The sequence below is a fragment of the Dendrobates tinctorius genome, unplaced genomic scaffold (assembly GCF_039654945.1).
Source record: "Dendrobates tinctorius isolate UK_male_01 unplaced genomic scaffold, ASM3965494v1 ptg000089l, whole genome shotgun sequence".
Lineage (NCBI taxonomy): Eukaryota > Metazoa > Chordata > Amphibia > Anura > Dendrobatidae > Dendrobates > Dendrobates tinctorius.
The window spans coordinates 742,452-756,636 of record NW_027361757.1 but is presented as its reverse complement, the minus strand read 5'-3'; the positions used below and the strand labels follow the sequence as shown (position 1 = coordinate 756,636).

Sequence of the window (14,185 nt, the reverse complement as noted above, 5' to 3'; positions counted from 1 at the left end):
ATGAAGTGAAGAGAATCAAACTATTAAAGTCAACAAGAGCTTCTTACGTGTCCCCATTCTGATCCCGTGTAGCCGCTAGGGGTCTCTGTACAGCCAGCAGTATGCGGGGGTCTGCAGTAACTGCATAGTCCATTAAGGCTCTGGATGTGCGCTGAGCAAGAGACAGCATTCTCATGTTGCATATGTGAACTGTGATGAAAAAAAGAAAATAAAATTAATTTTTCAGTTGCAGAAAATGTGAAGGAGAGCTAAAATATGCATCAAAACTACTGGTGTTTTAAATTAAACCATGTAATGGTGCGGAAATCAATAATGTCCCATCATATAATGGGCCCAATCAGGTATAGAAAACAGCGAGTGTGTTCTCCATACCTTGTTGTGCGCTGCTCTGAGACTCTCGAAGTGGCGATGCGGAGCTTTCCGGTGGTGAGCTGGTTGGGGGCTCGTCTTTTTTCAGGTTTGACAATAGCTTTGTTGTATCACTGAAGTCAGATGATGCGTCGTTTATGTTGTAACCGCCACTCTGGTAGGCCCCGCCGGCGTGCGAGTAGTATCCAGTGTGCACGCCTCCAAATGGAAAACTCATTTGGTTTCCTAACAATTAAATAATTGCAAAATTAGCTTATTTTTAAAGGTTATTCCCATCTCCATAAATGGATATTGTTGGTTAGGACTTGTATATACAAGCAATAGTGCAATTTTCTGCTTATTAAAGTTTTCACTCTTTCTGGAGAAACTAACACTTTTCCTCTGTTTACAGCTCGTTGCCTTGGAGACCAGCTACCGCTGTTAGAACAGAGCTGGTAAACGCTGCGCGTGATCTGCTGTCTATGGAGCTTGGAGCACAGCTTGATACTGTCCGGGATTCCTGGTGCGCGGTGTCACCGCCTAATCTCATTTCCTAGGCAACAAGCTGTAAACAAAAGTGTTAAAATCTCCAGAACATCTGTCAATTTAAATAATCAGTAAATCGCAACAGTACTTCTTTTTACATGCATTGTTCAACAATTTCCATCTATGAAAATTGGAATAACCTTTTAAAAGGAAGCAGGAAGTCATTATTCATCTAGAATGGCTACCGTTCATCATTTTCAGTTATTCTATACTCTAAAGATTTTTTTCCCATACGCAAAGGGGATTTCCCACATACAAAAGTTAATTTTAATCACTAGATCTTGGAATGATTATTAATTCCACAACAGGAAGTGATTAACTACATTGTTCCTGTGCTGAGATAATCTTGTAAATGTGTTAAATGTGTTCCTGCTGTGTACTGTGTAATAGCCGTGTCTGATCATATGGGAACATGGTCTGATCATACCACAGCTCCTGGACAGAGGAGGAAGCAGTATACAGACGGGACAGCACAGGATCGCAAATGATTCTCTCCTTCAAGTAAAACCTTGTTTAAAAACAGGAAGGAAATGCTTCATCTCAGAAAAAGAATTGTCCCCGTGTCAGTCTTCAATAAACTAAGAATGGGGATCTAAAGGGTCACTTTTTTTTTTTTACAATAACAGAACACACGATCAAAAAAGCCCACTTTTTTTTTTTTATATATAAAAGTGAACACTTTTATTATTTCATCAAAAGAGAACATGAACATGGGAAAGACATAAAGTGCAAATGTGCATAGACAAACAATATACCAAAAGGGTACAGATTTGTACAGGGCATCAAAGAATATTAAACATATCAAAATCCATACAGATGTTAGGGATCCATTCAATATACCTATCAATGTACAAACTAAGCTTATGCAGTGTGCTGGCCCACAGAAAGGTAAGTTTAAGTATATAATAATCATAGGACCACCACCGCACAGCTGATCTTACCTATATAATAATGGCGATGCCCTGAGACCTGTACCCACCCCAACGCGCGTTTCGGCCTAGCCTTCGAAAGACAGGTATATTGAATGGATCCCTAACTATCTATATGGATTTTGATATGTTTAGTATTCTTTGATGCCCTGTACAAATCTGTACCCTTTTGGTATATTGTTTGTCTATGCACATTTGCACTTTATGTCTTTCCCATGTTCATGTTCTCTTTTGATGAAATAATAAAAATTTTGACTTTTATATAAAAAAAAAAGTGGGCTTTTTTAATCGTAGTTTTTTCCTCATGTGTTAGTTTTGTTTACGATTAGCTCCAGATATAAGTCCTATTTCTTGCACCAATATGTGTTACTATTATACGCTGATTATCGATTTATTATAATGGTGCGTTTTTTATTGCTGTGTGTTTGTCTTAATAACAGAACACAACAGAGTAAAATAAGACAGACAAGAATAACAAACGTCTTTTATTTTGAGTTCTTTTGAGGCCTAATTTACAAAAAATTAACTTACCACCTCCATGACCAAATGCTCCGGGTCCTCCTCCTGCGCCACCCATAGGAGCTCCGCCACCAAAGTGATTTAGTGATGGCAAGTCTTTCCTTCGTTTTCTTTCCACTTCTTCTATATCTGTAAATAAAGAAAACATCAATTATTTATATTTATCAAAGAATGAACCTCTCTCAATGGCCCTCAGCACCCACTTACTCTTAATAATGGGGATTAATACTAGCAAATAACGACAACTGATTTTGGACATTATTACAACTCTAACATTGGCTTACAGACACAAGAAGAATATAGGCAGCTTACCTTGCTCTATTGGGTAGTATGTAAATTGTTTGGAGTCGCTAACATCTCCGCCACGTTTCCTCTTCAGCTGTAAGAACACAGTGACTGGACGGTCAATTTTCTGTTTGTGGTACGGAGGAGTCCGGAAAACAATGGCATACTGGAAGGACAAAAGGAACTGATAAGTGGGTGCCATCATTATATACATATACACAGTGTCTGCAGATTGAGATTCCAGTTTGGTTTTATCCTAAGTCATGTAGAAAGGCTCGTTAAAGGGTCGATATTGGCTTTTACAATGGCTGCTTCCAATAGGTGGTGGTATAGAATTCTAGACCTCTTCCTCTCTGAAGAGACAATTTGTGTATTTAAATTTCCCAGGGGAACATTTCAAGGCTTAAAAAAGTCTCCTCACCTTGGCATATCATTCTCAGCAAAGAGAGTCAGACGCCTCTCACCCAGCCAAAGCAGATCTTCACTTTGCACTGATGAGGGGCAATACCCCGAAACACAGTGTCTGAAAATTGCAACTCTGGTTTGTCTTTTATCCCAAGTCATATTGCAAGGCTTGTTAAGGGGTCGATATTAACTTTAGGATTTATACTTCTAATAGGTGATACTAAAGTTCTAGTCTTCCTCTCTCCCACATACACACAAGGATAGTGAGGAACTTGCCATCCATACCTGTTTGTGGACATCAGTTGGTGAGAAATCCCCAAGAGCTTGCCATCCATTTTCATCATCTTCATAAAACCGCACTTCAATATCATCTGTAACAAGCAGGAATCCACATGAATATGCCCAACACCCAGTGAGTAAATTACCCTGTCGTGTCACCCACTCTGCAAACACATTGCCAACCAATAATTAAAACAAAAAAATAAAAAGTGGTGCTAAAGATAGTTGGATGCAAACACACAATATAAATATTACAGGATGTCAATATTTGAGGAAATCTTTCATTTATGTTCCCAACGCAACAAGCAATCAAAGAGCAGCAATAAACTGAAGCGCCACATTTTTATCTTCAGTTCATTTTCAGGTCCCCTTTTCGGTGCTAACTAATATATCTTTGTAGCAGTCAGAGATTTGTTTTTTTTGATAAAGAGAATAAATCTTTGCATTTACAAGTTATTTTAACGGCTTGTCCACTACTGGGCAACCCCTGCTCAATCAATCCAGTGCCTCATAGAAAATAAAAACCCTGGATGCTCACCACCTGCAGCGCTATCATTCCAGCAATGTTGGCGCTACTGTTCCTGATGACTGAGTAGTTAGTGTTTTTTATTTTCTCGGGGGCACTGAATTGATTAAGAAGGGATTGTCAGAATTGAACAACCACTTTAAAAAGGACAATATTGCAGCTCTGGGATTGTGAATTCAAACTCCACCAAGGACGACAAGGAGTTTGTATATTCTCCCCGTGTTTGCGTGGGTTTCCGCCGGGTACTCCGGTTTCCTCCAACACACCAAAGACATAATGATAGGGAATCTAGATTGTGAGCCCCATTGCGTACAGTGCTGATAATGTCTGTAAAGAGCCACAGAATACAATGGCGCCATACAATTTAGTCAATCAATTAAATTAACCCCTTAATGGCTGCCAATATTGTTATTAAAAAGATCTTAATTCGTCAGTGCTGCCTTTTTATATCGCCAAGGAGCGAATGTATAGCATCGCCAGCAGGTGCAGGGTGAGTTGCTGCATCGGCTAGAATTGCTGGTAACTCTGATGAATCGGCGTCATTTTTTCAAATTGCAGATATTTTTATAAATAAATGAAAATCATACTGACCTAAAATTTACCACTAACAAAGTAAAATATGTCACAAAAAAATCTCTGAACAGCGATTGATATTACCAAAGTGATACATGGTAGATTCGAAAAAAGTGGCTTGGTCATGAACGCCAAAAGTGGATCTGACACCATCTTGACTCAATGCAAAATTTTGAAGAGACAGAGAGTCAGGTGACTGGATCAGTGCGCCACTGATAATGGGACATTATCGATTCTGGCCCTGGTGCAGACCTCAGGGATCAGAGCAGGTGAATGTGGCAGGATTTATCATACTGTAACCAATCCTGTCTCCTTGTGTTGTAGCCTGAGACCCCATGAAGATTCTCTATTAATAAAGAAGGAAAAACCTCCTAAGCTCCCTATAGTGGCAGGTGCAGGCAGACACCGATCTAAAAGCTGACCTGCTGGCTACGTAGGGATTTGGAGTTAGACATCAGAAAATCAGAACTTTAATAGTTACGAAGAAACATTTTAACAAACCAGAATTTGGACCTAATGAGAACAGAATCTTAGAGTAACACGGTGGCTCAGGGGTTAGCACTGCAGCGTAGAAGCACTGAGGTTCTGGGTTCAAATCCCACCAAGGACAACATCTGCAAGGAGTTTGTATGTTCTCCCTGTGTTTGCGTAGGTTTCCTCCAGGTTCTCCAGCTTCCTTTCACACTCCAAAGACATACTGAATGTCCCAAGTGCCAATAATGTATGTAAAGCACTGCAGAATATGATGTCACTATATAAGTATAATCGGGACGAGATCTGAATTTGAGCATGCGCCGCCCCCAGTGGCCATTTTCCCGGAGGCCACCTTATCGCAGCAATGGAGCTGCGGGGGGGCCTCCAGGCTTTGATGAAATGCTGGTGCAGCCCCCCACGCCGCACCGCTGCCACAATGAGGTAATGGGGATACTTGACTTACACCTTTCTGGTGAGACGCCCCCTCACCTCACCTCCGCACCTACCCTATAAGACGACACCTGGTGTATAAGACGATCCCTGACTTTTAAGAAGATTTTCAGGGGTTAAAAAGTCGTCTCATACGTCGGAAAATACAGTAGTTCACTTAATAAAAGTACACAAAAGGTGGACACCACCTAATCTGCAGATAAAGTTTCTATAGAGAGCTTTTTTATTTTTCTTGTACTTTAAAGCTTTTATTTTTTGATAAAAATAATTTTTGCAATTGGGTTTCATTAAAAAATATTGCACCATTTGCTTCCTCTATTATCAGCGTGGCACTGTCAATTGGTGGCATCAGAAAGAGTTTAGTCAGAATCCAGGGAGTTTGATACTCTTATCTGTGTTCTCCTGAGCGCCTCTTGGTGATTTATGTCCACATCAACATACGCATCTAACATTCAGGGAGTAAACTGCGCTACCTTACCTTTCTGCACTTTATCACAGAGCAGGTACACCTCATCTCCTCCTTTCACAGACCCAGATATCTTGTCCATCCTGGAAATGCGCAGATTGGAGGCACCAGGAGATTCTGTCAAGAGTAAAACTAAAGTAAGTAACTTGTACTCAATGAATACAATCCGGCATTATATTAGAATATCAGATTGCATCGTTCCACCATGCTCTTCTCATCAGTATGTAAATAATGTCATGATCAGGCAAAAGTATATTGCTATAAAAATGTCAAATACTTACACAAAATTAGAAAGACTTTTCTAAGTTTCACAAACAGAACCACTTGTAGTAAACCTCTCTGAACAGTCAGCTGCAGTTAACTAAGCAGCCACTAGAGGTCAGACATGTAAAACAAGAAATGTCTGGAGCATTTACAATAGTGAGGCTTTGCGCACTATGGCGGCCTTGAAAGCAGCGAGTCCATTACAGCAGGGGTCCCCAACCGCCGGTCCGCGGCCCAGCACCGGGCCGCTGCAGTGCCCTTGCCGGTCCGCGGACACAAGGGGAGCCAGGGGCGGTCAGTGACATAGCGGGGGCTGGGGCGGCGCGCAGCAGTTCTTAGCGGCGGCAGGGAGCGATCCAAGCAGCTCCGCTGCCTGCAAGAGGTAATAGCAGGAGCGGAGCTGCAAGGTCCCGTCCAGCTTCCTGCCCACCGCCCGCGCTTCCTGTCTCTGACTGACACAGAGAGGAGCGCGCCGCTGCTGTCAGTGCGAGGAAGCGCGGGCGGCGGGCAGGTGAGAGGAGAGAGGTGGTGTCTGTGTGTATGTCTGTCTGTGTGTGTATGTATGTCTGTCTGTGTGTGTACATGTATGTGTGTGTGTTGGTCTGTGTTTGTGTAGCCTGGCCCTGGAGGAGATGGGGACATGAGGAGAAGACCGTGAGGGGAGTGATGGAGAGACGGCAGTGATGGGGTGAAGGCAATGATGGAGAGATGGCAGTGATGGGGAGAAGGCAATGATGGGGAGAGGGGAGTGATGGGGTGAAGGCAATGATGGAGAGAAGGCAGTGATGGGGTGAAGGCAATGATGGGGAGAGGGGAGTGATGGGGGTGAAGGCAATGATGGGGAGAGGGGAGTGATGGGGTGAAGGCAATGATGGAGAGAAGGCAGTGATGGGGTGAAGGCAATGATGGAGAGAAGGCAGTGATGGGGTGAAGGCAATGATGGGGAGAGGGGAGTGATGGGGTGAAGGCAATGATGGGGAGAAGGGAGTGATGGGGTGAAGGCAATGATGGAGAGAAGGCAGTGATGGGGTGAAGGCAATGATGGAGAGAAGGCAGTGATGGGGTGAAGGCAATGATGGGGAGAAGGGAGTGATGGGGTGAAGGCAATGATGGGGAGAAGGGAGTGATGGGGTGAAGGCAATGATGGGGAGAAGGGAGTGATGGGGTGAAGGCAATGATGGAGAGAGGGGAGTGATGGGGTGAAGGCAATGATGGGGAGAAGGGAGTGATGGGGTGAAGGCAATGATGGAGAGAAGGCAGTGATGGGGTTAAGGCAATGATGGTGAGAAGGGAGTGATGGGGTGAAGGCAATGATGGGGAGAAGGGAGTGATGGGGTGAAGGCAATGATGGGGAGAAGGGAGTGATGGGGTGAAGGCAATGATGGGGAGAGGGGAGTGATGGGGTGAAGGCAATGATGGGGAGACAGCAGTGATGGGGTGAAGGCAGTGATGGAGAGAAGGCAGTGATGGGGTGAAGGCAATGATGGGGAGAGGGGAGTGATGGGGTGAAGGCAATGATGGGGAGACAGCAGTGATGGGGTGAAGGCAATGATGGGGAGAAGGGAGTGATGGGGTGAAGGCAATGATGGGGAGAAGGGGGTGATGGAGCACTTATTCAAAACCTATGGTGAGTTGAGTCACATTATAAATGTTATTTAATTATAAGTATGCACTGCTACACTACAACCGTGTCCATAGCCACGCCCCCTTATGACCAAAGCCCTGCCCCTGCCACACCTCCATCCCCGCCCTGCCGGGCCATGGAAGAATGGTCTTGCTTGAAACCGGTCCCTGGTTCAAAAAAGATTGGGGACCACTGCATTACAGGACATAGGAACTTATTGGATAGTCATCTGCAGTCCTGCCCTGTAATTTAATTTACTGCTTGCATCTCCACCCACATAAAGAAATATTTTAATCGAACTATAAACATGATTCACCTATAACCTTACACAATAAGGAAGTACAAGCATTTCCTGAGTTAGGTCACTTTGACCATTATTATCTCAAAAAAGGGGAATCCCAGATAGATACATATCTTATCAGTGGTGACTAAGAAACAATGAAATGCATTCACAAAGGGTACAGCTTTCATGAAAAAGGTGTTTGAGGCTAGTTTCACACTAGCGGTTTTTGCCAGCAGCGCACGCCGCCGCTAAGCCCCGCCCCCTCCAGTCATCTCCGCCTAGTATCTGGATCTGCGATCTGCACACCCTATCTTTAGCATAGGGTGCGCAGACCGTGCGCGGACCATGCGCTAGTAGAATTTTGCATGCGCTGCGCCCTTTTGACAGAGCGCGCCGAACACACCATGTTGCATTTTGGCGCGCTCGGAGCACCGTCAGAAGGGCGCAGCGCATGCTAAATTCTACTAGCGCACGGTCAGCGCACCGTCTGCGCACCCTATGCTAAAGATATGGTGTACAGATCGCATGCAGCCATGTGCGATACTAGGCGGAGATGACCGGAGGGGCTTAAGTGGCAGCGTGCGCTGCTGGCAAAAAAACGCTAGTGTGAAACTTGCCTGAAATGTAGTTTTCACAAGCAATTAGCCATCACCAATCGTGTCACTGCAGCTCCCTGCAGAAGTCCCACCGACGACAGCGCAAAGGAGCTCCCCACAGAGGTCCCACTGACGACATCGCAAAAGGAGTTCCCTGCAGAGGTCCCCCGACAACAGCGCAAAGGAGCTCCCCGCAGAGGTCCCCCGAAGATAGCGCAAAGGAGCTCCCCGCAGAGATCCCACAGACGACATTGCAAAGGAGCTCCCCTAAGAGGTCCCACCGACGACAGCTCAAAGGAGATCCCTGCAGAGGTCCCACCGACGACAGCGCAAAGGAGATCCCGGCAGAGGTCCCACTGACGACAGCGCAAAGGAGCTCCCAGCAGGTCCCACCGACGACAGCGCAAAGGAGATCCCTGCAGAGGTCCCACTGACGACAGCGCAAAGGAGCTCCCTGCAGACATCCCACCGACAACAGTGCAAAGGAGCTCCCTGCAGTGGTCCCACCGACGACATTGCAAAGGAGCTCCCTGCAGAAGTGCCACCGACGACAGCGCAAAGGAGCTCCCCGCAGCGGTCCCTCGATGAGTGCAAAGGAGCTCCCCGCAGGAGTCCCTCGACGAGTGCAAAGGAGCTCCCAGCAGAGGTCCCTCGAGGAGTGCAAAGGAGCTCCCAGCAGAGGTCCCCCGACGACAACGCAAAGGAGCTCCCCGCAGAGGTCCCAACGACAGCGCAAAGGAGCTCCCCTCAGAGGTCCCCCGACAACAGGGCAAAGGAGCTCCCCGCAGAAGTCCCTCGACGACAGCGCAAAGGAGCTCCACACAGAGGTCCCACCGACAACAGCGCAAAGGAGCTCCCCGCAAAGGTCCCCAGACGACAGCACAAAGCTCCCCGTAGAGGTCCCCCCCGAATGACAGTGCAAAGGGGCTCCCTGCAGAGGTCCCCCAATGATTGCAGGGATCATCCAGGCCCCACATTTGTAAGGTCGGGAATAAACAGAAGCATTTGGAAGACCCTTCTATGTAATAAAGTATTGCTTTCAACCTGCAGCCGTATATTTCACTCCCAAGATAGAAGATCACAAAGAACGTGTAAATCGTCCCTACAGTTTATAGATTTCCTATTTGTAGGAAATAGTCAAAAATCTTAGAATGAATAAAGTCCCCTTAAATTCTACCTGTATATAACTGAAGACTATTATACACATAACAAAAGCAGACAGAACAAAAACTCCAGTGAGTCATCAGGCGGGGGAGGGTAGAGGGGAATTCCTTCCTGACAGGGAATATAGCCATCAGCCTAGTTTCCTGGATCTGTGTCATCGGAGCCTCAGTTATTGATCGGTGACCGCTCCACTACAGCATCCAAGCAAAGGCCGCTCATTGGATTTCCTAAGTACTCAGGGTCATGAGAAAAGTCTTTCCACTAGCGCCATCTGCAACTGTTCATATGCAGTTTTGGTCATTTCTATGGTTGCTGAAGCTCAATTATCAGCATTTCATAAGTTTTTAAACTCCTATTGACACATACATGTAAAGTCTCAATATTTCCAGTGTTGAGCCTTATTTTTGAAGATCTCTACAATTCTCCCTGCAGCTGGACAACAGTCTATGGGCCAAATCCTGACAGATGACAACCCCTGTCTAACCACTGCTTCGAGTTTCACAGTTTGGCTATGTGCACATACAGATATTGAGGATCTTTCGAAGCAGAAACTGAAAAATTCTCCAAAGTCTCCTCCAAATCTCAAAACTCCTCAAAACCTGAGTCTTATTGCTAAGATTTTGGAGCAGAAACTCTGTATCCAAATAGCCCCTGTTTCTGTTTGTCACTTTTTTTCACTGTTGACCACAAAAGATTCTCAAAAGGATTGAGATCTTGGGATTTTCCAGGCCATTGATCAAAAATATCTCTGTTTTGCCAACTGAGCCTTTTGCTTTGTGACATGGTCTCCATCATGCTGGAAAAAGAGGGATTTTGGGTTCTTACCGTAAAATCTCTTTCTTGGAGCCTTCATTGGGGGACACAGATGACCATGGGTGTATGCTGCTGCTGCTGCTAGGAGGCTGACACTATGCCGAACAAGAAACTTAGCTCCTCCCCGGCAGTATACACCCACCGACAGGCACCAAGCACCTCAGTTGGTGAAAAAAGCAGTAGGAGAAGCAACCAAAACCATAAACATATGTACCAACTCAACAAGGGACTCTCAGACCCAACACGGTACTAATTAAACAGGGCGGGTGCTGTGTCCCCCAATGAAGGCTCCAAGAAAGAGATTTTACGGTAAGAACCCAAAATCCCTCTTTCTTTATCGCCTTATTGGGGGACACAGATGACCATGGGACGTTCCAAAGCAGTCCCGAGGGTGGGAACAGCAATAAAGGAACGAAATAAGGAAGGGCTTAGGTCAGTCGATGCGCTACCGCTTCTCCTGAAGACGATAGGCTTCCAGGATGGTAGACCGAATCCAACGAGCAATTGTGGACTTGGAGGCCGGAAGACCTTTCCGGCGACCCTCAGAAATGACCAACAAGGAATCAGATTGGCGAAAGGAAGCGGTCCTGGCAAGGTAAACACGCAAGGCTCTCGCTACATCCAGTTTGTGGAGCGACTTTTCCAGGGGATGAGCAGGCGCAGGACAAAATGATGGAAGGACGATATCTTCGTTAATGTGAAAGGGGGATACCACTTTCGGAAGGAAAGAAGGAACTGGCCTGAGAACAACCTTATCTTGGTGGAGGATAAGGTAAGGAGAACGACAGGATAAGGCCGCCAGCTCAGAAACTCTCCTGATGGAAGTAATGGCGATCAGAAAAGCCACCTTCCATGAAAGAAAAGACAGAGGGATGTCCTGAATCGGCTCGAACGGCGCCTTCTGGAGAGCGCCAAGAACAAGATTGAGATCCCATGGATCTTTCGGAGAACGATGAGGAGGAGCCACATGGGCGACTCCTTGGAGAAAGGTCTTCACTTGCGGTAAGGAAGCCAGATCCGTCTGGAAGAGGATTGCTAGGGCAGATACCTGGCCTTTGAGAGTACTGAGGGATAGGCCCGCATCCAAGCCGGATTGGAGGAAACCAAGAATGGAAGGAATTGAGAACGATAGTGGAAAAACATCGTTTTCGTCACACCAGCGAAAAAAGGCCTTCCAGTACCTATGGTAAATGCGGGAAGAAGCAGGCTTCCGAGCCTTAATCAAGGTCTGAATGACCCGGTTGGAAAACCCTGATTCCTTCAGAATCGCGGCCTCAACGGCCATGCCGTTACACTGAGAGATTGAGAACTCTGGTGGTAAAGGGGGCCTTGCGAGAGAAGATCTGGACGGTCTGGAAGCCTCCAGGGGACGACCGTGAGCATGTTCACCAGCTCCGCGTACCAAGGTCGTCTCGGCCAGTCTGGAGCCACTAAGATGACCGGGATGCCCTCTGACTTTATCTTTTTGACCACTCTTGGGATTAGGGCAAGCGGAGGGAACAGGTAAGGTAGGTGGAAGTGGGACCACGGGATTACTAGGGCGTCGTAACCGATGGCTAATGGATCCCTGGACCTGGCTACAAAGTGAGGAACCTTGTTGTTCATCCGAGAGGCCATGAGATCGGCGTCCGGGGTGCCCCTGCGCTGGCATATCTGACTGAAGACTGTGGGATGAAGGGACCATTCGCCTGACGCTAGCCCTTGGCGACTCAAGAAGTCGGCTGCCCAGTTTTCCACCCCTGGAATGTGAACGGCGGAAATCGCCATCACGTGACGCTCTGCCCAACGAAGTATCCTTTCCACTTCCGACATCACCTGCCTGCTGCGAGTACCGCCCTGGTGGTTTATGTACGCCACGGCCGTGGCGTTGTCTGACTGAATGCGGACCGGCTTGCCTACTAGAAGATGCTGCCAACGAAGGAGAGCGAGGAAGATTGCCCTGATCTCCAGAAGGTTGATGGGCAGAAGAGTCTCCTGGGCGTTCCAATGCCCTTGGGCCGTTCTCTGACAGTAGACCGCCCCCCATCCTAGGAGACTGGCATCGGTGGTGATGACCTGCCACCGAGGCGGGAGAAAGGATCTTCCACGGAGAAATGACGTCGACAACGTCCACCAAGTTAGCGATTGTTTGACTCTGAGCGGAAGAAGAATGGGGCGATCCAGAGAAAACGAGGTCTTGTCCCAGATTGACAGGAGGAACAGCTGGAGAGGGCGAGAGTGGAATTGTGCAAATGGCACTGCTTCCATAGAGGCCACCATCCTCCCCAGGACTCTCATGCAGGACCGAAGGGACATGACCCTCGAGCGCCGAAGGGACTGTATCCCCTTGCGAAGGGTTGAAAAGTTGTCCCTCGGTAAGAACACTCGGGCCAGATTCGTATCGAACTCCATGCCCAAAAAGGTCAGTCGCTGGGTAGGGCACAGAGTGGACTTGTCCTTGCTGACTATCCATCCCAGGCGTCCGAGGGCATCCAAGGTTATGTGAAGGCTGTGAAGACAGTCTTGTCGGGACGAGCCCTTGATCAGAAGATCGTCCAGGTAAGGGATGATAAGGATCCCTCTGGATCGAAGGATGGCTATGACTGTTGCCATCACCTTCGTGAAGACACGAGGGGCGGAGGCTAGGCCGAAGGGAAGGGCCGCGAACTGATAATGGTTGTTCTGAATCGCAAAGCGGAGGTATCTCTGATGCTGGCGAGAAATGGGGATGTGGAGGTAGGCATCCTGTATATCCACCGAGCAGAGAAACTCTCCGGGCTCCATTGAGGCTATTACCGAACGCAGAGACTCCATCTTGAAATAGCGGATCTTCACGTGGCGATTGAGCCGTTTGAGGTCCAAAATTGGGCGAAGTGAGCCGTCCTTTTTTGGGACTACAAAGAGATTCGAGTAGAACCCTAAAAACCGCTCGTTTGTAGGAACGGGAACGATGACCCCGGCGGAAAGGAGAGAGGAGACGGCCTGAAGGAACCCTGGAACCTGTGATCGCTGTTTTGGGGATCGGGACAGACAGAAACGACTGTTTGGGAGGGAAGAAAACTCGATTTTGTATACGGACGTGATGATTTCCCTGACCCAAGCGTCGTCGACAACGGATAGCCACGCGTCCTTGAAAAAGGAAAGTCTGCCTCCCACCCTGGAAAGCTTTCCAGGTGGGGGTGACCCGTCACTTAGATGAAAACCTTCTGGATCGAGCGCCTGAGGACCTGGAAGGCTGACCCCTGGATCTCCAGCGAGGGGCTGGCTTATACGATGGCTTTCTCCGGTCATTGGAAGCAGTGTTACGGTCCTGCTGGGATGAACCGTCTGTGGGAGAGAAGGGGCGAAAGGACCTAAAAGGCCGAGAAGCGCTCTTGTTAAAGAACCTCTTAGGACGGGACTGAGGAAGGGAAGTGCTCTTTCCACCCGTGGCATCCGAGATTAACTGATCCAGTTTGGCGCCAAAGAGCCTAGTGCCGTGAAATGCCAGGTTGGTGAGTGACTTCTTTGAGGTAGTATCCGCATTCCAAGACTTCAACCAAAGAATGCGGCGTATTGCCACAATGTTGCTGTTAGCTCTAGCAACGCACCCTGCCGCGTCCAAGGAGGCGGCCAGAAGGTACTTGCCTGCGTGATTAATTTGGTCTGCTAAATCTGCCAGC

The 14,185-nt window shown here is 47.4% G+C and overlaps 1 protein-coding gene across 2 annotated transcripts in view; it reads right to left on the bottom strand.

Annotated features, from left to right (window-relative positions):
• NFKB2 (nuclear factor kappa B subunit 2) overlaps positions 1–14,185 on the bottom strand; it is a 56,152-nt gene that overhangs the window by 18,675 nt on the left and 23,292 nt on the right. For both annotated transcript variants that reach the window (XM_073585758.1, XM_073585760.1), the window contains 6 exons: positions 5,813–5,917; positions 3,318–3,403; positions 2,655–2,793; positions 2,355–2,471; positions 373–594; positions 48–189 (listed from right to left, as the gene is read on the bottom strand). In XM_073585758.1, the coding sequence (XP_073441859.1) occupies positions 48–189; positions 373–594; positions 2,355–2,471; positions 2,655–2,793; positions 3,318–3,403; positions 5,813–5,917 (811 nt within the window). The remainder of the gene's footprint in view (positions 1–47; positions 190–372; positions 595–2,354; positions 2,472–2,654; positions 2,794–3,317; positions 3,404–5,812; positions 5,918–14,185) is intronic.